This window comes from Phalacrocorax aristotelis, chromosome 3 (genome assembly GCF_949628215.1).
Source record: "Phalacrocorax aristotelis chromosome 3, bGulAri2.1, whole genome shotgun sequence".
Lineage (NCBI taxonomy): Eukaryota > Metazoa > Chordata > Aves > Suliformes > Phalacrocoracidae > Phalacrocorax > Phalacrocorax aristotelis.
The window spans coordinates 34,546,262-34,571,463 of record NC_134278.1 but is presented as its reverse complement, the minus strand read 5'-3'; the positions used below and the strand labels follow the sequence as shown (position 1 = coordinate 34,571,463).

At 39.2% G+C, this 25,202-nt stretch overlaps 1 protein-coding gene across 3 annotated transcripts; it reads left to right on the top strand.

Moving 5' to 3' along the window:
- The first annotated feature begins 282 nt into the window (after positions 1 to 282).
- SLC17A5 (solute carrier family 17 member 5) lies at positions 283 to 24,856 on the top strand. 3 transcript variants are annotated; one of them, XM_075087094.1, is made up of 12 exons: positions 298 to 493; positions 1,522 to 1,599; positions 3,945 to 4,141; positions 5,527 to 5,760; positions 6,240 to 6,327; positions 9,080 to 9,166; positions 10,431 to 10,549; positions 11,427 to 11,585; positions 14,077 to 14,209; positions 15,918 to 16,065; positions 21,503 to 21,593; positions 23,135 to 24,856. In XM_075087094.1, exons 1-12 carry the CDS (start codon positions 433 to 435, stop codon positions 23,270 to 23,272), a joined length of 1,533 nt encoding a protein of 510 aa, XP_074943195.1. In that variant the 5' UTR covers positions 298 to 432; the 3' UTR covers positions 23,273 to 24,856. The 3 variants fall into 3 exon arrangements, with proteins under 3 accessions (XP_074943194.1, XP_074943195.1, XP_074943193.1); XM_075087093.1 differs by lacking the exon at positions 1,522 to 1,599 and having other exon boundaries at positions 283 to 493; XM_075087092.1 differs by lacking the exon at positions 1,522 to 1,599 and having other exon boundaries at positions 5,605 to 5,760.
- The last annotated feature ends 346 nt before the right edge of the window (positions 24,857 to 25,202 follow it).

Here is a 25,202-nt window from a genome sequence, read left to right as displayed (position 1 = left end):
CTTGCTCGGCCTGCTCTGCGGCATGCAAGCCAAGCGTCTGTACCAGAGCAAAGCTCGAAACACACAGGCCGCACAGCGACACCCGCAGCCCGGCCTCCTGTCACTGCCTCCGTCCGTCAGTCAGTTAGCCCCGCCCCGTGGGAGAGAAAGCGGGAGCGGCCGCCTCGCCGCTGTAGATGGGCGGGCTGTAGCGGCCTCTGCCCTCACTAAAGATGGCTGCGAAGGGCAGGTCCACTGTGCTGCGGCTGAGGCTATTTCCGCCTGCCAGCGCTCGTCACATGACCGCCGGGGGCCGCAGCTGCCGCTGCCCGGTGCCGGCGGGGCAGAGCGGGGCGGGCGGTGGGGCGGCGGCCAGCCGGGCTCCCCGTCCTCTCAGCGGTGGCGGCCGGCGGTTTGGCCCTGGGCGCACTGCGCGGCCTGGCTGGCAGCAAGATGGAGACCGAGGAGAGAGAGGACCGCACCCCGCTGCTGAAGGAGCCCCAGCCCGACGCGGGTGAGAGGGGCGAGAGGCGGCACCGGGGGCAGCTGCCGTGCCCAGCCGGGCTCCCGCCTCGCTGCGGGGCCGCGAATCCCAGGGGGGCGGGCCGGGCCGCGGTGCTTCCCCGGCGGCGCAGCGCCGCGACGCGCCCTGTCTGAGGCGGCGTCGCGTTGCCATGGAGCCGCGGGGCCCCGATCCTCTCCCGCGGCGGCCCGGTGCCTCACCCGCCGCCGCCGCTGCTGCTCGGCCCCCCTGTCAGGGTAGCGGCCGCCACGCGCCGTTAGATGCCCTCGATCCTGAGGGCGCGGCGGTGTCAGAGAGCGTTAGCTGGAACGGGGCCCTGCGTCCTGAGGGGAGCCGGGGCTCTGTCCTCAGCGCTGCCGGCGGGGAGCAGGCCTGCAGCCCGGTTACTTAATTCACCTGTCAATACCTGCCCTTGGCTCCGTGTCTCTTCAGTGACACAAGTGGGTAATTCCAGTTGAAATGCCCGCTATTAAATTCCGGCTTAAATCCCTGCTATCTAGTGATTTCTGGGGTCCACCGAGATTATGGGAGAATTTTGTTTTAAGGCAGAGTTTGAGTAAGGCTTGTTATGGCAGCACAGAAAGGAATGAAGGCGGAAGAAGCACGAAGATAATTATAGGAGAGGAGGATCATGACGGGGTCAGGGCTTAACAAGAGAGCTGATGCGTGTGAAGGGTTGTATGTGCTGTTTGGTTTCCCATAACAGGCAAACTATAAAGAGTAAAGTAAGATTTTGAGTTTCTGCAGTATGCTGTGCAAAAATACTCTAACCTACTTGGGAAATGTATATCTGAAGCAAGAGGGGCTGCTAACAAATGCTTAAAAGTGCCAGAAAGAGAGAAATTTGAGTTGGTTATTGAAGCAATACATTCTTAAATTTGCACAATGCATCATGATCCAGCTGAGGTGGTTCACCTCACCCACAAGGAGAAATACAGCAGAAGAGCAACTTCCTTTAACTGCCCTGCAATTTGCAGCACAGACCTATTTTTTAACTGCAATTTAAGAATCTTGTTCAGTTATAACTACAGCCTTAGAAAACATGCCCCTAAAATCAGAATTAACGCTAGATGTAGAACCCAAGGCTACCAATCAAGGTAAGACCTTGAACATCATGGTTAGCTGCCTTAAACTTTGGCGGGTGGGGAGGTGGGGCTGGTAAATGTCTGTGTCTCTGATTATGGCAATCTCCTGAAGAGGAGGGTGACTGAAACACATCTGGAATCTTCTCGAATCTTCTGTTCTGTTAACTTGGTCTAATATTTTCAGATGGAAAGACAGGGGAGCAATAATTTAGCAGCCATTTATTTCAGACTCGCAGATCTACATGTCTGTTAGATTTTTATTATAAACTATTTACAGGTCAGAAAAACCTGACGTTAATGATCTTAAGTTCTTGCACATCTGTTTTGTGGAGCTTGCTCTCCGGACAAGGTGTATACCAGTAAGAGGCTTTCAGAGGAAGAGTAATGGCTGTTCCAGTTAATCTGCATTTCCACCCAAGGAAGGGTTACTTCATCAGTGTAATATTCAGCCTTCTGTTATTATTGTCTAACCCCAGCATATACAGGCAGTAAAAAGGTTAAATAGCTTTACTTGTAATTATATTCATTGTTATAAATTACATGACTACACACTTTCTACTTAAGGCAAATTGCTTTTTAAACAACAATAAAGGACAATGAAGCTGCTTGACTTGTGTTTGTGCAGTAAGCACTTCCTACTCTTTGTGCTTATTGTTTTTAAAGTAAGCAATAAAATATTGGCTGCTCTCCTTCATGTCATTTAAAAATCAGATATGCCTTTTTCAAATGCTGCTGGGGCAAGACTGCAATTACCGCAGGTCTGGAAGACATTTCGCATATTTGCACAGTAACCTCATTATTACTCATTTACTAAGTGAAACATAACAAATGCAGCCTCTCCATGTCTTTTTAACAACTTGTGTAGCCATAATGAACTTCACATAAAGCTGGTTGGGGTTAGAGACTTCAAAAATGGGAAAGGTCTACAACTTTCATGAAAAATACAGCCTTATGGAAAGGCTCTGTTGGTGCCCCCACTGAAAAAGACAAAAAGGTATAGGTTCATTCCTTGTTCCAAGGAAGTTACTGGTAAGCGGAGAGTCTTTAGATAGCTTGTCCCCAGGGCATGCTTTTTGCTTCTTACTGCAGATCAGAGAATCCAGTTGAGAGACATACTGCGGTTGCAGATGAAGCTCCAGTCAATCCTGTTGTCCATAGATCATTTGAATTCTGAATAGACAGAGAAAGATAAGATCACTGTAGACTGATGTAATATCTGCAGGTGTTGATCCTCAACCCTCCCAGAGTTTCAGACGTTCAGGTTATAAAATTTTCCATTAGTGCCATAGTTTCCTCACAAGGGTGGGAAACTCCACCTCCTAACTAACTATTTGTAAATTCAGCAGATTTTTCAAATAGTTTCTCAACAATTTGTTATTTCTGCTCAGTGGTTTCAGGAATTCCCAGTTCATAAAGAATGTCTGCAGAGCTGTAAACTATATTTTGTATAGATGCAAAATTTATTGACACTGGTGATGTGCTGGCCAAGTTACAGCTTAACTCTGATCTGAATCTCTTGGTACTGATGAACAATCTCTGCCAAGTGCTGCTGTCTACTACTGTAGAAGGAGATCAATAACTATTACAGTACAAAGTCTGGTGTCTGGGTTTTAAGTCGACTGTCAGCAGTTTATGCTACAACACAGTTTTTATGCTGAATCTAAAGCACCTTTTTCTTTGTCACGTCATTGTTGTATGGAGACTATGGAAGAGGGGCAGACTAGGCAACTAGGAAACTTGCTGTTTCACAGTGCCACAGCAGTGTTTGCCATTCCCCTTTCTGCTAGTTCTCTTTGTTTGACAGAGGTCAGCAAATGCATATTCCTTTATAAGCAAACTTAGAGAAGGAAAACTTGTCTTAGAAAACAGCCTGGAATCTCAATGACTTCTTTAACACTACTTTAAGAGTCTCTGTTTTTCTTGAACTGTTGTTACGTATATGACAGGCTTCACGCTAATCTTGGGGGTTTTTTTAGTGTTAAGTTCTACTTTGAATAAATACTACTGTATTTTGTAGAGGATGTTTGAAACAATGTTTCTAAATCCATTTCTGCAGACCACACATGACACTTCCACTGCAGCCCCTGCGCATGTGCGAATAGCTACCAGTTGTCTAAACCAGAATTACACTTGATTTGTACATCAGTAGAAAAGTGGGCTTTCTTCCCCCTACCCCTCCACCACACTCAGCCTTTACCCCTATTGAACACACCCCTTAAGACTAGAACGATTAGCTTGTTTTCTTGCCTATTTTTTTTTACCCATAAATTTCTGAGATTATTAGTGAAAACTGCTTGTCAGTTGTTCTTATTTTGTTAGGTTCTGTTAAAACAATTTTTCATTTACTCTCGTTTCAGTCCCTGCATGCTGCTCAGCTCGCTACAATCTAGCACTACTGGCCTTTTTTGGGTTCTTCCTCCTGTACGCATTACGTGTGAACCTAAGCGTTGCTCTGGTGGATATGGTAGAACCTAACACAAGCTTAGCAAAGAATACAACTTCCAATGTGTGCCCAGAGCATTCCTCCACCATAAATGTTCCTCGCAACACAACGGTGAGGTCTCAAACATATTGTCCTGTAATGTGGCATGTAAAAGTCTCTTTAATAGAAGCCTGTGGTTGATGACTCATGCTTAGGTGGCAAGAGAGCAGGCTGCTTTTTACCAGATGGCCTTTTCAGTGGTTCTTTTAAGGCTGTTCTGAAAAATAAAAGCCTTAAATGACTGGCTAATTTAGAAGTGCTGTGCTAGGGTCAGGTTTTTATTTATGTACATCCTTTCTGTGCTATTCCTTACAAATTGGCTAATCTGACCTTGCAGATCTGTCATGACTCACTGTTTTATATGCAGGTGATCAACTGTTACTGTTACATCTGCGTCAGAGCTCACATCACTGTCTGTATTTGCCTGTTCTTTGTACAGTCTCAATGGCATGAAATTTCATTACAAATTAACATGTAATATTTTTCTCCTTACTTCTTTGATCTTTTTCCCAGATCATGATTCTTGTCTTCATATCCTTTATCTCTGCCTTCCCTTCCATTAATCCTGAAAATCACATTTATTAACTGACCAGAATTTGGACTTGCATAGATATCACCTTGTAATTGAAGTTTATTACCAAGCACTCTTGCCATCTTCCAGCCTTCATTTTGTTTGCTTGTTTAGAGGTCATTTATTATTTATTACAAGCAAATTATAGCTGTGAACCTTATGGGAAGAAGATTCTGTCTCATCATTTCTGTGAAATGTATGCTGCTTCATTAGATGCTCATAAATTGGGCTTTGGAAGTGATCCCAAACTTCAAAACCACTTTATTGGGCGACAGTTCATGGCTTCTTGCTAACTTCTTTTATAGCTTCAGGCTCCTTATCTTGATCATATTTGGTTTTATTTGTTGACTAAACTCATCTTCCTACTGCTGTGCTTATCCTCTTCTTCCACCTGGCCTTGGCTGCTGGCTTTCTTAATATTAAATTTAAGCATCTGCATCTCCTTGTTTGCTTTTCTGTCCGTACATTTTCTGCAGGAAAAGCCATTTTCTGGAGCATGACACAATGTCCGCACCGTGATACAGAAGTGGGATACATGCTCATGGAGACTATGTAGTCTGTGCCTGTGTCGCCTAACCCAAGCTGCTTAGAACTTAAAAAGGGATAACTGCCCAAGCACTTACATTTCACAATGTGATGAATTTCAAGCTTGGGCTAGATATGTCTGGACAGACTGTAAACTACCTGAATTAGCTTTCCACACAACTTTGATTGCCGTATAGATGTGTGTAAAGGAAGGAGACCAAGGGGAGGAGGCCGTGAAAGATTGGTAATTTAGGTTAAAGGACTAAATGATGGATCAGAGTTATATAAAATATGTTCAGAGAAACTACTATTTTGAACTTACTGCGTTTTGATGTTTGGGTGTTGTTTTTTTTTTTTTTAGGGGGAAAAGTATTCTTGGGACGCTGATACTCAGGGATGGATCCTTGGTTCTTTTTTCTATGGCTATATCATTACTCAGATTCCAGGAGGATATCTTGCAAGCAGAATTGGAGGGAAGATGTTATTGGGGTTTGGCATCTTTGGTACTTCCGTATTCACCTTGCTTACTCCCTTAGCAGCAAATCTGGGAGTTGGCTACCTCATAGCTGTCAGAGCCTTGGAAGGACTGGGAGAGGTAATCCTTTTTCTCTATGTAACGTGAAAATGTATCTGAATAAATTATTAATAAATTGTAGTGATTAGACCCCATGGGTGTTGGTATGCTGGATATGGACTGTTTCATTTTGAGTAGCTGCATTTTAATTTTTTTTTAATAATTAAAAAGTTTGCCCTGTGTTTTAGCCTAAGCTTTTCAAATAAGAAAAACGTTTTATTTGTAAGGACACTTGAGACAAAGCTAGAATTATCCCTTCTCATTTGTCAGAAACCAGGAGCTCTTGCAGCTTTTCCAGTATATACAGAACCAAAAGCAGGAGAAATTCATTCTGCCTACTTAGTGTCATGTCTTGCACACTTTTTTACAGTGGTTTCTTGCTAAGCAAGAAACTAACAGATTGTACTACTGCTTTTTAATGAATTATGATCTGAAACATTCAAAGTTGAAGGGAGTTCTAAAACTGTCGCATTTCAACAGAACGAAATGTTATTTTCTAGGGTGTTACCTTCCCAGCTATGCATTCAATGTGGTCTTCCTGGGCTCCTCCACTGGAACGCAGCAAGCTCCTTAGTATTTCATATGCAGGTGAGAAGTTCCCACGCTGATAACGGGATTATACATTTTTACTGCAGTAACAGAGAGGATTGACTTAAATCAAAGGGATTTATGTTACAAATTTTAATCAGCATTTAATCTGGAAAGCATAACATTGAATTAAATTTTGCTTTGCATTCATTATCTTCATAATTCATGGCTCTTATAACCCTGAGAAAAGGTATTGATCTGCAACTACGTATAAACTTCAGAGTAACTTTGCTATAAAGTGGTGCAAAGAGTTACTGTGAAGCTGATTAATAGAAGATACTGTAAGTCAAGGAGATTCAGTATTTGGAACAAAAAAGCTGGGGCAGAATCACAGGATAGAGGTGTGTGTTTTGTTGGGTTTTGGGGGTTTTTTGAAGCGTTTTTGGAAGAACTCAAGGAAGAAAATGTCCAAGGTCCCAGGTATTGCTGCAAGAGCTCCTTGTCAGAGTCCAGTACTCCTCAACCAGACTATTTCATATTTTCTATGCATGGAAGGTGTAATATTTTATATCAATTTACTTATTCAAAGATATTTGATGTTACACAGGATTTGTGATTTAGCAGAGTGATACAAAATATACTGAAAGCGCAGTACAAATATAAGTTAACACTTAGCAAAATAGAGTAATTGTAATATACATTTTCATTACTGGAATCCCTGGTCACCAGGAAGGAATACATGGGTTGAAGGCAACTCCAGTCTGTTGTTCTCTTGGAAATTCTGTTGTTAGTTGTTTAGTTTTTATACTTCATGTTGTGCTGAGCCACGTATTCACTCCCCTCATGCTGGTCTGGCTAACTCAGGCAAACAGTCACACTTTTAATGAATTCAGGAAGAAACATTTACACCACCAGCTGATCCACTCAAGAGTTGATATAGTCAGCTGATCCACTCAACTGACATAGCTGTTTATCTAAAACAAAGGCCAGCATCTGGTCCCCTTTGTGTTGAGATAAAGTCAGCTTTCTTTGCGGCAGCTGCGGTCAGTCACATCCTGTATTATTCCCTGAGCTTCATGGACACATTGCTCTTGCCCATCTCCACTGAGCCTTCATCTGTTTTAGGGGTTTATTTTTCAGTCACATTGCTCGATGCAGTATTATGGGCCAGGTGAAAAATGTAGCTTTCTAAGTTTACTAGTCAAAATCGATATTATTTCTTTGAGGTTGACAAATTTTGCATTCACTTAATGAAGCAATGGTTTGTTTTGATCACTCATGTTAGTATTAATTCCATTACAGCTTTCTTGTTCAACTTGGGCTTCATCAGGAAGACAGGGCTATACCATGTAAACTGTGACTACAATTTCTCAAGCAGCTAAGCCAGTCTAGCAGCTCACTTGTGCCAACAGGAATGAAGCCTTAATCCTTTGTTCCTCATATTTCCTCACTTCCTTCCTAACCAAATGTCTCATTCTGTCCTTATGAGTGTCTGAAACAGCACACAAGACCCTTCCATGAGCCACTTTAACCAACCTAATGCAGCAGAAAGCTACTTCTCTTTTTTCGTGTCTGTTTTCTGCCATGTTAGTGAATTAAATCTGCTTTAAAAGAAGTCTTCGTGTGACAGCTGACACACCAGTTAAGGAGAGAGCACAGCGTTGGGATTGACATCTACTGCATTTAACAATTGGGAGCTCTTAAACTGTCCTTTTGTATCTTGTGAATCTATATACTAGTATACTAGTGAGAAGAGGCTGTAGCCTTGAACTGCCAATTGCTAGCAGTTGTGGGTGGATAAGGCATGGTGTGTAAACTTAGCAGGTTTTGTTTTCCCCACATTTTCAGAGTTGGCAGTCATGTGGTCTATGGTTTATTTAATCATGATCCTGTTGATTTTCTAAGAGAACATATGATAGAGGTTCTATGTAGTTGTTATTTTGATTTATATTTTGCATGAAGTATGTGGTGGTGGTGTTCATGGTTGAAGCTTTCTGCCTCAAATAAAAATTACTGTTTCCATGAAGATGGAATCTAAGCAGCCAGTGTATCAACATAATCTAATGTTTTCTGAGTTGAGATTAGGTTTAGAGAAGTGATAGTATAACTAACATTTAGTTATCTACTGTTTATCACTAGTGGAGTTCCTAAGTATGTAAATAATATGGGTTGGGTTTCTGGTTTAGATTTGGGGAGGTGGGGGAAACCTGCCATCCTTTACAAAATGTATATTGACTTATAAACTCAAGAATAGTTCTTTCCTGCTCTAGGCTTGTATCTGAACTGGAATCTGCTCATCTTTTCTTTCTTTCTTGCCTGATGCTATGAATGCTATGATGCTATGAATTCAGGGACCATGGGATTTGAACCTGCTGGTTATATGGATGCCTTCCAGCTCTTGTTTCTAGCATTCCTGCTTCTGTGGAGCTAGTAGGAGCTATGAGAAATGGAAATTGATTGTATCAAGTCAGAATATTTCTCCCTTCCCAGTCCTTAATTGTACTGTGGTCAGTTCTCTCTTGTTTTGCAGCAATGCCAGTTGACTAATTTGCATTGTTTTGGATGTACTAGAGCCATCACTTTATTGGAGATGAATGTGCCATGAATACTTGTCTTCTGTTGCTTTTTGCTTGCAATTTTGGATGCTTAGGGCTTTGTGACTCCATTTACTTGGAGCTGCCAAAGCAGGCTATTATGTCTGTGTTTCTTTAAGGTGAAATGGCAGCCCTCTAGTGGTGGTGACAAATCTTTTCTGCATGATATATTACAGAAAAGTACAATAAAGTAACTTTGTTTTGCTTTTTTCCGGTAGGTGCACAGCTGGGAACTGTTGTCTCTCTGCCACTATCTGGTTTAATTTGTTACTATATGAGCTGGGTTTATGTCTTTTACATATTTGGTAAGTGGGGTTTTTTTCATTATTAAAAGTACAATCAATATTCTTTTTGAAAGGGACGGTATATAATAAAACTTAAAGTAAGTTTTTAAAACAATTTTGACATGTAGGGTTGCTATTTTATTCCTCCTGGGAAATTAGAGATATTTAAAGCTAAGTAGATTCCTGTGTGTGGCTACGTAAGCCTTGCTTCCAATGAGCAAAGCTGTATCTGAGTTGGATAAAAGCTGGTACAAGTCAAATGCTCTTAACTCTCCTGCCACTTGGAAGCAACAGGCTGAAATTTCTTATTTGAAGTGTGAAATTGACTTAATAACTTTAATCCCAGGAACAAACTTTTCTTCTGAATGAAAGAACATGTGAGAAGTTACTGCGGCTTTAAATGTAAACTGTGTGGAAAAATCTTTCCAGCAGTCACAGGAACCCTGAATGAATGCCCAAAATGCAAGGCATAGCATGCTTACTGTGAGCTATGTTCTAGAAGAAGCTCAAACACAGAAAATATTTTCTAACAGGATGTCATAGATTTAACCAGTGCTTTTTATAGGTCTGTTTACATGTCTGAGCCATTTCATATTCTGCATGGGGAGGGGAGGCTTGGAATAAGAGACGAGGGTTACACTTTCCTCAACAAAACCACCTCCAATTTTTGTATAAGTAAAAAGGCTTCAAAACAAAGAATTGGACAAAATGAAATAAGTTACAATGTTAAAGAAAATAGTTGATTTGGACTGACTATTGAGAATCTACCTTTTTCAAATTACAGTTCAGGGGCTTGGCTTAAAAAAGAAAAGGAGGATTAGTAAATCAGTTAAGCTGTATGTAGTGATATTCTGTGAGTGTGCATAAAGTATTTTTTTGTGATTAAACTTAATGTGAATTTTTATTTCCTTTGCGTGAACCATGTCCTTTGTGGCTGTTCCATGTGACTGATAAAAATACAATATGTATGTGTATGCAACTTTCTTGCTGTATGAGGCACTTCCAAGAGGAGGAAGAAGGGGGGGGTGGAACCCAAAACAAAATACCCCACAAGAAACCCATTGTCCTGTTTAGGCCTCTCTATTGTTTGTTACCTCTAAGTGTGCATTGTTAAGCCACTTTGGGGAACTACTGTTTGCGAGTAGATAGAAAAATAATGTTCATTAAAATTATGTTAGAGTATTTGGAAAAAATATCTCACTAAATCATCTGAGAGTCTTATTCACTCAATATAATTGCTTATGTTTTTATTTCTATCTCTTTACACTTCTTTTCCCAACAATAGGTGCACTCGGTGTATTATGGTTCTTCTTCTGGATGTGGTTGGTTAGTGATACACCAGACACTCACAGGAGCATTTCGCATGCTGAAAGAGAATATATACTCTCTTCTCTAAAAGATCAGGTACAGGACTTTGGTATAGTCATACTTAAGTAAGACCATAAACCACAAATACTGTCATTAAGCATCATGCTCTGTTGATGCCTAGAAAAACATCTGTATTCTGAGACAGAGGCAGAATTTTTCGAACCAAAAATTAAAAATACAGTGCAGTTGTGTAAGTAAGAAACAATCTGTAATCAAACAAAGCATTTGTAATAATGCCTTTTGCCACAGACATTGTTGCGGTGCTTTTTAAATAGCAAGCTTGAGTTTATCACTTCTCTTTAAACTAGATCCAGGCCTGTATAATGTCTTCAAAATTTGCAATACAACATTTTACAACTTCTTTTTTCAATGTGTCTTCTAGAGTAAGAAAGAGGTTACTCTTTCTGGAGAAAACATTTTGAAAATGCTAATGAGCCGGTTCCTAAAGTGCACATAGGAGTTTATTCCTGTGACTGGGGATGTGTATTTACAACCTGTGAAGCTGGCTGAGAGGCCAAAGATAATATCTGTGTTTGAGTAGGAAAGATTCAGCTAAACACACACATGAGGGGTGACTTAATATTTAATCATTTATAGTAAAAGCAGGAAGCAACAATTCTCAACAAGGATAGGCATACTTTTTGAAATTCTGATTACAAAGCGTAATAGTAATTGATTTACTTTGCAATAGTAAACACAGCAGTAATATACATTAGTATACCTTCAGAACTGAACACAGTAATTCATTCATCGCTGATGACTTGCATCTATTGACTGAGACTCATTTTGTGCCCTTCAGAATGAATGATCAGCATAGTTTTGGGCAGGATCAAAACACTGTATTTAGTAAATGCTCATGTCAATGTCCTGATCATTCTCTCTCTTCCCTTTTTCTCTGCTTCCTGCTTGCTAGCTTTCTACACAGAAGTCTGTTCCCTGGACACCTATACTAGCATCCATTCCACTCTGGGCTATTGTTGTGGCACACTTCTCTTATAATTGGACTTTCTATACACTTCTTACACTGTTGCCCACATACATGAAGGAGATCCTGCGGTTTGATGCACAAGAGGTGAGATAAATAAAAATATAGTCACTTGCTTCTGAATTAAGGAAATGAAAATCAGAGTTCTTCCCTGCTGTTTAGAATAGAGGAACCTATTTAAGAACCTTGGAATGTAAATGTGTAGCTGGGAAATGGTAACATAAATCCCCACAATTAAGTGGATGCATCAAAAATGTTGCCTGCCTTGTAATTTCCACTTTTTTCCAGGACTTACTTGATATTTAGCTTTATGCTAGCTTTCGAAAGCAGTTTTTAACTGCTGTGATTAAAAACAATAACTATAAAAATATTTTTCTGTTATGGTTTATATGATCGCTTCAGATTTTATAGCTTGTTTTATGGTTTCAGAAGTACTATCTACTACTTCTTTGCTCACTCATAAAGGAGAACACTTCCAGTTAAAAAAGAAAACATAAAACTAAGGAAATTATTGGACAAGTGACATTTTTTGAAAGTATTTGGAGGGGGCAGAAAGAGAAGGGGGAAGCTTCAGTCTGATTGGATCCCTTTCCAAATTGTCACTTTCCTTTCCTTTCCTCAATGAGCAACAGAGGTAAAATACCTCTTTTTTTTTTTTTTCCTTATTTTTAATAAGTTAAGTAGGGTGAAACAAAACCGTAGACTTAAGGTCCAGAAATAATGCTTTTCAAGGAAAATTTTAAAAAATGAAATTATTTATCAGGGAAAGATTATTGAGGTGGGGGGTGGAACATTCCTATTTATAACAAGTATTTGACTGTACTGGTCTTTCTGTAATGAGAAAGTTTCAGTTTCAGTGACAGTATAGTTTACCTGAAGAAGCAGATACAGCTCAAGTAAAAAGGTGCTTAGAAATTTCAAGAGGTTTAGCATAGTCTTTTCCTGGTTTAACTCGAGTCTGGTTTAGAGCAAACTGAATATGCGTGCCATGCAAGAAAGAGGTGATGCCAGTGATCTTGAGGAAGGGATGGGGAGTCTCAGTGTTAGAAGAGAAGGTTGCAGTAGGGCAAGCTGCAAAATCACTGGAAAAAACTAGATGAAGTTGCTGGTTGGGTTCCTTATTATGCCTCTTGATGGAATGCCAGCATAAATACCTATGGAAGTCATTGGGTACAGTAGCCCTCGATTGCATGTGTTTTGTGAAACGCTGTTGCATTAAATGCTAACAGCTTCTGCTGTGAAATGGTTTCCTATGTCTCTGGGTTATGTTTCTTCTTTTTGGAACGACTTAGACTGCTGACTGTTGTGAACATCTTAACAAAAAAAAAAAAAAGAAAAAAGAAAAACCTTGCATAATAGTGTTGGACTAACTTTGTTGCCACACATTTAGATGGAAATTGCTTTACTGTTTAAAATATTATACATTTGCTACTGTGTAGCCCACCAGTTTGCATCCTATAATAAAGGGATTGGTTAAAAATAATGCTATGTCTTTGAACAGTGCTTCAAAAGAAGGTGGGTTGTTGTTTTTTTTTTTTATTACTGAGACTATCTTCTATTTTTCAAAATTTTACTTACGGTTTTTGAAAGCTGATCATTGAAAACCAACAGGCAGCATGTTTGAGTGCTGACAGAGTAGCTTTCAGGTGGGGGTGTGTTTCTGGACTCATTTCAAATTAAACTTCCTGGGGAAGTTTTTGCTGCTTCTTTGACAAATATACATTTTATAATAGTGTATAAACGTTAGAGTGTTTCTATCCAACAGCTATCCAAATACCTCTTTTTAATCACAGATTAGGTCAAATTATAGCTCCATTATCAGTAACTATCAATAATTGTACGGAAAGGCTGTAAACTTATGCAGCTTAGTAGTACCTTTTGTTTCCCCCATCGGAAAAACATGCAGAAGCAGACAGAAGTCTCTAAACAGTTCTTGTTTAAAGTAATGGGAACTAGCAGGTGACTTTGGTGTAAGATATGTCAGATCCTGAGTAATAGCTTTGCTTTGGGATCATAGGATGTCCAGCCTGCACCTGATGAAAGTCCTAATTCTGTATTTGTCTCTGATTACAGCCAGCATCAGATGTTTCAGCACACAGAAATGGGATAATGTAACACTGAAGAGTTCTAGTAGTACAAGACCCTGAAATTCCATATAGCTTTCAAAATTCAGAATAATATTTACAGCTTCCACTTACTTTAGTAACTCACTTGATAGCCTGTCCTACTTGAAATTGGCATTTCTGGAAACTTGCATGATCAGATTAATGTCCACAAGATACTTTCATGTACAGCTTTCTTTTTCCAGAACCCAGTTGCTGCTTTAAACCTTTGAGTTTTTGGTCTGGCTGCATTGGTAGTTACGGATTAAGTCACGCAGTGGAGGGTTTACACATTGGTAACTTCAAAATGCTTTGCCTAGGTTTCTCTGTTATAGTAGTACCAGCAATAGTTATGTGGATGGGTGGTTTTGACACCTCTGGTTCAGTCTCTGTTAATGCTTCAGCAGAAGTGATTTTTCAGCATACTGAATTGTCATTTCAGTGCTAACTGTCTAATTTTTTTATCTCCTTAACAGAATGGTTTTCTATCTGCCCTACCTTATTTTGGCTGCTGGTTATGTATAATTCTATCTGGGCAAATTGCTGATTATTTACGGGAAAAAAAGAGCTTGTCCACTGTTTGTGTTCGCAAATGTTTTACCCTAATAGGTAGGTTCAAGTATCATCTCTGTTTGGAATGCATCGTAATACCAATCTGGGAGAAATCTGTTTAGGGAGAGTAGTGTGACATTCTGCTGTGAGATTGTGCATGGCCTGAGAGGAGCAGCTTTATTTGTATGTTAATTTGTCAAGAGTAAATCCTATCTTTTTCCATAAAAAAGTAGGCCTATTGGATAAGAGAATTATAGGAGGTTGCCAAAAGCTTTGTTAGGTCAAGATACATCATTCTTACAAGCAAACTAATTAAATAAATGATCAGGTAGAATCACCATTACAGTGGTAATAATTGCTTGACAGAATGATACCTTGTGAATGGCTTTCTCAAACTGAGGTGGGATATTTCTCTGCAAGAGCCTATTCCCAGCCCTGTATTGTTCAGTGTTTTAAGACCTAAGTAACAGAATACAAATGCATTTGCAAAATTTACAGTTGCTACCAGGGTAGGAAGACCAAATAGAATTCAAAATGGTCTTGACTGATTGGAAGGAGAGATGACCTGAGATCACCAAGAGATCAACAAGATCAGGTTTTAATGGATATACGTAAAAGGCTATATTTAGAAAGAAGTTGACTGCTGATTAAAAGAAGGGGCAAGGGAAAGAAGGGGTGGGGTGGGGTAAGGAAAGAGATTAGGCACAGGATTCACACAAGTTGCAGACTTCTTGATATATGCCTATCCTTACTGCCTTCTCAATTCTGCTGATTCAATTGGGTTTTTTTAAAGCAGCTCTTATAATAAACCCTCAGTTTTTGTGTTTTTTTGTTTGTTTGTTTTGTTGTTGTTTTTTGTTTTGTTTTAAAATTTTTTTATTTGAACCCTACACCATTTGGGGGATCCAGTTTACTGCAGGGCCTCACACCCAACTATGTACAACTGAGGGGGAAACATGCTGTTGTGTTAGGAAGAGCAGGACTGTTAGGTTGGCTTCATCAGCAAAAGCATGTACTTGGAGCTGTCTATAGAGATCATGATGGGGTCATGTAAATGGGTTCTGGTACTGTGAAATGGGTACCAAATTTGCCTGCAGACAGGAAACAGCATGCACTAGATCGTGATGGCTGCTAAGCTGTTTCCAGTACCTGATGTAGCATCTCTAAAGCTAGCCTGTGTTCTCTAAATTGTACAGCAGGCTCCAGTATAGATATACCAGACATGCAGAGCTTGTAAACGTGAAATAAAACTCATTCTAGAGGGTGCCTGCAGGAGAAATATGCGCATATATATACATACACACGTATGTATTTGTACGATCCCCTCTAGCTCTACTTTTTTTACTGCAGAAGTCAGTGTTAGTTCCTGAAGCCCGGAGATTTAAATGGAGAGAATTTCTTTGCAGTGCACTGTTCACCTACCAGTGTCAGTGCAGCTTCTATTATTTTTGTAACAATAAATAAAATTAATTTGTGAAGTCACTTTCAGTATCTGTTGATTTTTGTTATTTTTTATATCTAGTTGAAGTTTGTTCTTTGCAGCTAGAGTGGGATTTTTCTGATCTGGCTACGGTTTCCTGAGGCAGCAACAGGTTTGCAACCCATCTGCTCTTCCTTTGAGGCCCGCTGTAATGCATGTGGTGCAGTGCTGGATTCTGTACGCTAGGTGGTGGTGGAAGCTGTATGGAAAATGTATACACAGCTTAGCACCTCTTAATGTCTCTCATGTTAAAAGTCCATTGATTCTAATATTTCTGTCTTAAAGGGATGATTGGACCTGCGGTGTTCTTAGTAGCAGCTGGATTCATAGGCTGCAACTATGCACTGGCTGTTGCATTCGTGACCATATCAACAACATTAGGGGGATTTTGTACATCTGGCTACAGCATCAACCATCTGGACATAGCACCTTCGTAAGTATTGCTGAAGCTATTGTTAATGCATGTGATACATTTATGACCACTTTATTGTTTTTTTTATTTCTGGAGTGCCTGGGAGATTTAGCTGTGGACCATGTGCTGTATAGACCTGGCATGTAAACACCGACAGTGACTCAGATTTACAGTTTTAAGCACTGTTTGAAAAACATTCTATACACTGTATCAAAATCTTGTTATAAGTAGGTGGCCTGTTACCACCAGTAAGTGACAAATCAGATATGTACAATTGCTCTTAAATGACTTTTAAGAATAGAAAGTTAAACTTCAGGCTGTAATTTCTCCAGTGTGTTACAAATTCAGAATCTGACAGATATGTCAGTTTCCTGAAGAGCATGAATGTACGTGTATTCTTTTGAAAGTCTACATAAGCATTCTTTGCACTGCTAAAAGTCAATTACTTTGCTTTGTCATTCATTTACCTGTTTGCAGTGGCACTTAGTATGAGCGAGGTCAAACGACTTTACGACTGAAGAAGACAGTGTATCTGTACTAATGTGTAAAATGAAAAGAGTATGAATGTAAGCAAAGAGGGGAATAAAACATTTTGTAGAAATGTTACCTAGAAAAAAATTCTTATGATCTAGACACCTTATGTGGGAGCCCTCAGGCCTAAATTGAAGATGGTGTCCAAGCTGTAACAATTAGAAGGATGGTGGTTATATCCATGATGATAGACAAGTTTTGACTTAACAGATGGATATGAAATAGTGGGAGCCCAGTTAATCCTGGCAGGTGAGGTTAGGTAGCAAGCAAGAGGGAAGGTGTCAGTGGCCAGCTATAAACAGCTTGTTCTATGAATTGAATATGAATGTAAGAATAATAGCTTCTGTGATGCATTTTGTTTTAAATCAGGTAGAATTACAAATTTAGAAGATGTAGTTAAGGCAGTACATCTGGAGTATTATGGGGCCATTATACAAATTCTGTTTCCAGCTTAGCTTTGCAGAACTACAACAGATAGTTTCCTAAAAATGTCAAAGGTTGGCTAGGAGTTGAAGTTGGGTCTTTTTATGTCTCTGTGTCTGAAAATACAAAACATAAGCATTCATATCAAAAGACATACTACTGTAAGTTACTTAATAGCAGAACGTGGACATCCGTGCAGTTTTGATTTGCCTCCTTTTCTCTTTTTTGTGCATCACAAATCAGTCTTTGTGTCATTGTTGTAACGTTCCACTGCACAGGACCTTTTCTTCACTCAGTGCACAGGATGGATCCTGCTCTAGAAATGGCTTAGCGTTGTATAGAAAGGGAGACTGGCATTCATTCCTAAACGCTCTACCTCATAGCTGTAGTAGTTATAGACCACATAACGGCTGAGACAGGGCATTACAGGAGAAAAGAAGGGTTGTGTTTAAGGCAGCTGAACATTGCTCTTGGGAATTGAGTCCTTTCAGTGCTCTGTTACAGAGTTTGCATGTGGTAAGTCAGTTGGATCAGACTCTAGTGCCATCATCTGTGCCGACCATGTTCATAGCCTCTGGATTTAGGAATCCGGACTCTTAGGAGTTCTTTAGTTATGAAGAGTGATGGGAACTCCTTGAAGCTAGTTCAGGCTATGATAATATGCAACACGAGTCTGCAACAGCTGGAGTCCAAACTTAAACATCTCAGCTGAGAAGCTAATGTTGGGTCCAGTGGGATTAATTGAGGCCTATCTGATTTATTGCTTGGTTGTGTACGTCTCTTCAAACTATTAAGTTCTGGTTTGCAAAATGCTATTACTCAGAGTGCAGAGAGAAGTCAGTGGAGCTGTGCTTTGAAGAGTGATGTCAAATACTCTTAGAATGAGATCCTGAAGATCTCAAATCAAGCATCTAGTAGGCACATAGATTCTTGGCCCGTGTTTTTGTTTCCTGTCTATAGGATGGGTTTCATGTTGTCATCTCCATCTCTCAAGAGTGTTGTGAAAATAAACTGGTATCATGAAGACTTCTACTGGAAAGTGCTTGGGATTATTAAAATTCTACTTGAAACAGCTGAATAGTATGCAGAAAGTAAGGCTTGGGTCCATGCATTGAGCAAGTAAAGTGAAAGAAAATATTAAATGATGCTCATTAAGTGACTACAATTCATCCTGTCCATTGAGTGCAACAGAGCTGTCACAGGAAAAAGGAAATTGAGCAACTGCCGCGTGTGCCTCTGTGAGGCATATGTGCAAGGAACTTCTGTATGCAGGTGACAGCTGAGGTTTCCAGAACTAGGATGTTGTGTGTATTTTCTAATTTGAAAGATACTTCTCTTTTCATTTCTAATGTGTTTATTTCAAGAGTGAATTTGCATGACAGTATACAGAGTATTTTAGGTGTTGAAAAAGCCACAAGAAAAAGAATTATGTGGTGTGATGCTGATATATGTCAGCAGGTGTAATTAGATTCACCACATGAACTGCTACTGATCCCTCTGACCAAATCCCACTCTATTCTTCCTACCCTCAACAAAGTCCTACTTTCATTCTCTTTGCATTTAAACAATACAAGTTCCTCTAGCCCTTCTTTCCTCTCAGAGGGGCTGAAGGGGAGCATACTGATTATGAGGGTGGAAGAGGCAGGTGTCTTGCTGATAGTTCAGGAACTTTGGCCTGGCATTGCCTCTAGGGACGAATGGCTGCATGTGCGGGAAAACTTTCCTGTATGGGAACATGGTCAGGGTGGATGCTGTTTTACTGAAATCAGTTATTTTCTATTCAGCACATGCATGCTTTAATTCAGGGTAAATCTGTCCAAATGGAGACAAAGAAGGAAAAGGGCATGTTCTTGTAACAAAGGTCATAGAAAAAAATTTTTTTCAAATACAGAAATACAAAACCATCTAAGATGAGAGGAAAAAGAAGCCTTTTTTTTCCCCTCTACTTAACTTCTTGCAACTGTCTGAACTTTGTTGGATGAAATGGCCACAGCAGACACTCACAATTTCAAGGAAATGCTTGACATAACTGTAGAAATCGGAAAACAGGGTCTGCATAAAATTGTGAAGAAAACCTCTGTTAAGAGTTTACCCAGAGCTCAATGGTTTGGTTTTTTTTTATTTTACTGAAAGATATTAGAATAACCAGAAGTAATTCGAGGAAGTTTTAAAATGCACATAAATACCCATCTTAATTGGTTAAAAGTATGCTGACTAGCGTAGTAAAGGGTCCTTTGTTGCAACTAAAACTTGCATTATACCAAAGAAATAATTATTATATTCACAGGAAAAAGGGAGTGAAAATACTGATACTGTTATTCCTTCAGTATCTTCTATGTGTTTTGGTTATTTATTATGTGTATTTATTATGCCATCAGTGTATTGAATTGTGGGCGGTCAGGGATGGGAGGGAGACAAGATTGTTCTTGTGGAGAAAATTTATTCTATTCTAGCTTTTTAAATCTACATCAATATGTTGCCATGATTTCAGTTTTTAGTATTGCTTTACCATGAACCATCGTAATATCCCCTGGCTCTGTTGTACACTAAACACTTCACATATCTGGTTTTTTATTCTTGATTTTACTACTTAACTGCTCTGCAAGTCGATTCAGTTATCCCCATTATGCCATAAGAACCTGACCAACAGCTTACTATTAGTCTTGCCCTACAGACGTGTCACTTCTTGCTTTCCCATTTCATATGGGAGTCTCTGCTGGGCTGAGGGAGTGGCATAGCAGTTATCTGCATCAAACAGCGAGTGTTATCAAGAATGCAACCTATGTCAGAAACACTGGGCATAACCCGAGGCATGTAGCCAGCAAATGATTGCCAAAGATCTTCGGCAACCAGGGTAACTATTAAACTATGTTTAGTTTTGAAAGTGTGTGTTAGCATTATTGCAGTGCTTAAACATGTTGAAGACAAAATGCATTTGGTTCTACTTAAATGCTTTAGATGGAGTTTTGCTGTATGTGCTTATCTGCTTAAGGGAAAACTTTCACACTTTCACATTCAGCTTCATAAAGCTTCCAAGATAAGAAGACTACACGCTACGTTTATAAGAAATAAGGATTGTTTTAATTAAGGCATTGGAGCTCAGTCTGAAGTACATCGCCGTGCTTTAAACTGATACGTGATGTTGACTTCCAAGAAAAAAATCAACTAGTAGGCTAGGTAATTGATTCTCTTTTTCAGGAAAAAAACACGTTTCTCTAATATCATTGTACTGGATCATTGGACATATCACAGCCTTTTGTAACAGTGCTGTATGGTTGAATTCTCCTGTTTTGGTAAATAAAATGCCAAAGCTATGCATCTCTTTAGAGATGAAATTACACTTCTGTTATGTTAAAAATCAGTGAGGTCATAATTTCACTCTGCTAAACAGCCTAAAATAATCACTGGGAAAGAATTGCTTTCTCCTGTGGTTAAATGCAACTATTAGTATTTTGTATGATTCTTCAACCAGGAAATCCACCTTGAAAATCTGAACTGCAGGGATCTGTGCTCTGGTGGTTGGAAGGTTGAGCTTTGCTGTAGAATGTCTAGCTCTTATTTCTCTTCAATCTCTCTCACAAGTCTGTGCTTGTACAGTTTCAAACATGATCTTTCAGTATTGCAACACTCCTGTGAGACAGATCTTTAATTGCCTAGATCTTTAAGTGCTGAGACTCGGATATTAAGCAAGTTACCAGCTTTTCCCAGAAAGCTGTTATGGTCATGGGGGCATATGCATACACGTGTGTGTGATAGAGCACCACATTCTTGGAACAGGGAGCCTCAGAATGGAGCTGCAGGAGCAGCAACCAGCAGAACTGGATATGTCAGACCCATTTCCCATTGGCCTTGACCCACAGAAAGCTGAAGGGAAGGACTGCTGCAGTGCTCTGAACTCAGGTCTTTGGGACATACACTCTGTAGTGCGAGTGGGGATATCCATCCGCACTGGTGATACTGCCTTCTTGGCAGACACTTTTTAGCAATGGTACCTGAACCAACTCCTTCTGTTGCCAAACAGCACTGTGTCATACTCCCTGTTGTCTTTCAACTTCAAGGCATGCAATGTTTCTTTTCTAACTTCTCTGATGGATCCATTCCAGACAGTCTGGTTACAGCTTAGCAAAGGGGATGTGGGTTTGGATTATGGATTCTGAGCAAAGCCATGAGTAATTTAGGTTAAACTCCGTAACTAGGCTTTGGAAAAATAGACATATAGAATTGTAGAATCATTTAGGTTGGAAAGGACCTTTAAGACCGTTGAATCCAACTGTTAACCTAGCACTGCCAGGTAGACCACTAAACCATGTCCCTAAAAAATTTATAAATCTAGTTGTCAGTGAGTTGTTACTAGAATAAAAGCAAGCCATTCCCACTGGAATAATTGTGTTTTGATTTGTCTGTGTGATCAAGATGAGGCCTATGTGATCAGGTTAGGCAAAATTGTTCCCATAACTGATAAGCAGGGTAAGTTAATACGCAGCATGAACAATTTCTCTTGCAGGTATGCTGGAATTCTTCTTGGGATCACAAATTCTTTTGCTACTATCCCAGGAATGGTGGGGCCAGTTATCGCCAAGAACCTCACTCATAATGTAAGTCTGCTTACTATTTTTTCAGTTGTTGTATTTTTATCTCCATTGAATGGAAACTCTGTCTTCTCAAGTCTGCAGACATTAAATGAAATCTGGGTTATACATGTAAGTTGTACTGTTCCATTGCTGTGAATGACTTAATTCCTAGCCTTTATTCTTCTGATTCTGATCAGGAATATAAAGGTAAAATCAAACCTGTGTAGGACTTCAGAATTTTAGTGGCTCACCCCTTATATTCTCTAGGAATAAAATCAGTGGTTTTCTCACAGTAAAACTCTGTTAAAATGAGACAATTGTGGTATTTTTTAGCAAATTAAGACAAGTTTGTGTTTTTATTTTAAACAGTCTCTTGTGAGGTGCTGAGTTTTAATGTCAGCATTTGTCAGATGAGTGAGAAACTAGATTCAAATGTGTGGGTTTTTTTATAATGCATCCCTTTGTGTGTACATCACAGGATTAGGCCATTCTAAGCTGTGTTAGTTTCACAAGACACCTAACTTGAACAGTGTTAGATTTGATTACCAAGATAGTTTAACCAAAGGGTGATTTGGAGTAGAAAAAGGGAACAAGGAGTTGTTTGGGGTTTTGTTTCGTGTTGTTTGTTGGTTTTTTTTAATCAATTATATCAATTATTCTAAAATTTTTTAAGAAAGGAAGAGGGGTAAGTTTATTGATAGAGTTGAATTTTTAGAGTTGGTGATCACTCCAATTATTTCCTTAAATAACATGAAAATATTTATTAATACATGAACCAAAATCAATTAGTTCTTCCAGGCATCTTAAGTGAGATTTTTTTTTTGTTGGTTTGGGTTTTTCTCCCTGTACTCATGCACTGTTCCGGTATTATTCAGTTTTTGTAGTAATATCATTTACTGGTTTTAAGGCATCTACAGGTATTACTTCTTTATTTGAAAAGAAGAAAAAACAAAAAACAAACTACAGTTCTTTGTGGTTGACATTAGTCAACAACCAGGTCAACATGGTTGACACCCATTGACATGGGTGGTTAAGACCCATGTCTTAAGGCCTTGCTTAACTACCAGAGTTTATATGATTCTTCTTGAAAGCTGAGTGAAGATAGCTACCTTGTTGGGGCTAAAAAGCTTATGATTCTGGAATATCCACTTAGTAGTCATTAAGAATAGCTTACTGCATAGTACAGAGTACTTCAGCTCTTGGATCATCTGACTTGAAAGCAAGGAGGAGTTTCCCCTTCCAGTAACATTCTCTGTGAGTTTTTGTAGCCTTTGTGCAAATGTGAATTTTTATATGAAGCTTCTGCATCCCAGATGATAAACTGGTCCAGATAGTCTAATGCAATTCTAACAGGACTATCTGTGTAAGCTGTAGTATTAGACTGAAGTTGACTATACTGACGATTTGTTCTTTTATGTTTATAATTCTTTTATGTTGCTATGAAATCATGCTGAATAGCATGTACATTTAAATAGGCAAGGCATATAGCGTTGGTTTTAAAATTACTTTTTGTTGTGTGGAGCTGCAAATTGACTGTGGTTTTTTTAATTTCCCCCTTTTGACAGAATACTGTGGGAGAATGGCAGACTGTTTTCTATATTGCTGCTTCTATTAACCTATTTGGAGCAATTTTCTTTGCATTATTTGCAAGTGGAGAAGTTCAGGACTGGGCAGTCAGTGGATATCACTTGCACAGAAACTGAAGGAGATGTTGAAATACCAAAGCTGTGCTGAATCCCAGTGTGCTAGAATTCTGTGACCGGAAAAGTGCCTTCCCTACTGATGCCTAGGAGTCTTCAGAGCTTTTCAGTTAAACTGTTTTATCTGTATATCTTTTGTACTGAAAAATCATTTGACAGCGTATGTGTACTATTTCCTAACAAGAAACTACTTATATTAAATATAATAGTTTCATGCTAGGACTTGTTCTCAAATATATGATCAGAGACAACATTTTAAATCTGTGTGCTAGGCTCCAATTCTTCCCAGTTTTTAATGAATATTTTCTGAATTAATGTGTAGGCAGATGCTTGTTGATACTGAAATGAGAGGAAAAAAGCAAAGTGATTATGTAGCACTGTAAGGAGGAATGGCATGCAAAAAACTGTACCTGAAAAAGTGTGTTGATTTCCATTATGAGATTGATAGGTTTTTTGCTGTTTAAAAGTCTAGAAAAGCTCTAGTTTTCTACAATCTTTTATAATGCTTTTATTTTGTCAGTGTTTTAATTGATGCCTAAGAAATGCACAAATGGTTTTATTCTATTTTACGCACAAGTTTTCAATATATAAACATTCCCTGTTTCATGAGTACAGCTTCACAATTGATACAAGCAGCGAGGAAGTAAAATGTACTGTTGTGACTGACAGAATATGCCATGCGTTACAGTTCTCTGTAGTGCAGGTTTTTTAAATAGGCCTTATTTTTATTCATCTGTGCAAAGAAGAAGCAGTGCAACTCTGGTTTAAATCTAGGCAGTGTGCAAGAATGAACTAGAAATAGAGTATCTGTGTGCTTACCTTAAAATAACTTTCAGGTTGGCAGTTCATTTTTTGTCTCGAAATCAATGCAGTGGAATTCTTTTGAAACTCTTGTATGTAGATATATTTGTCGTCTTGTCGGTGCAAATGCAATAAAATAAGGCCAGTGTAGGGAATAATGCAGAAAATCAGTTGTCTTCTCTAACAGCATTGTTTGTTAGCCAGATAAAAGTAGAGTAAAAAAGAACTAGTGCAATAACCTGATGCTGTTAGTCTCCTATCAACATAGAATTTGACACTCAAGAGCATACTTTGCACAACATGCAATTAAATGCCACACAGTAGGATTACATGAAGTCTATGAAAACAGTGGCCTTGGTAAGAACAAATGGCTGAATAATCTTGTAGTCACGATGCAAAGGAAAATTCCTGTGCCAAAGATTCCTGGATTGGAGCAGTTAGGTAAAAAAGAGAAATCACTGGGCCCTGGGTTTTCCATTTACCACCAATCCAAAAGAAAAGCCCAGTACTAAAGCTGCTCCAGTGGAGCCTACCTTCCTTCATTTCTAGGAAATGGCATCTGCCTCTTCTTTTTAGCTTTAAGAGCCATTTTGTTTTGACCTTCCTTGAAGTGTCATGTTCTCTGATGGTGGAACCGTATTTAAATCTATGTTTGTGTCTGCAGCATTTCCACAATAAACAGGGTGAAGTTCAGATTAAATCAGTAGTTGTTCAGTGGGAGTATGTTAAAGCTGTATTGTGTCTTCGTTGTTTCCACAATAAATGGAATTACTATTTGCATGTGCATCTGTTGTTTAAAATTACTGTCTCACTGAAGTTAGAACACCATTCTCAAAGTATACCACACAAGATTGGTGACTGGATTAAGGGATCGTTAATTATTTTCCTGGAAAACTACCTGCTTCAGAAGTTTCTTGTCTAGCTTAACAGGTGAGTACTATCTTCCACCTGACACTGTACTAAAAGGAATAATTTCACTTCGCATTTACAGAAATTCGTGCTCTTTCAGTAGCCTTGGTTAAAAAGGAGGGAAAAAATAAGTTCCAAAAATAAAAAAAAAGTTTCTGGATATAGATTAAATCAATTTATGCCTTTGCTTTTCTGGAGATCATGAGTAGGGCAACATATGGAC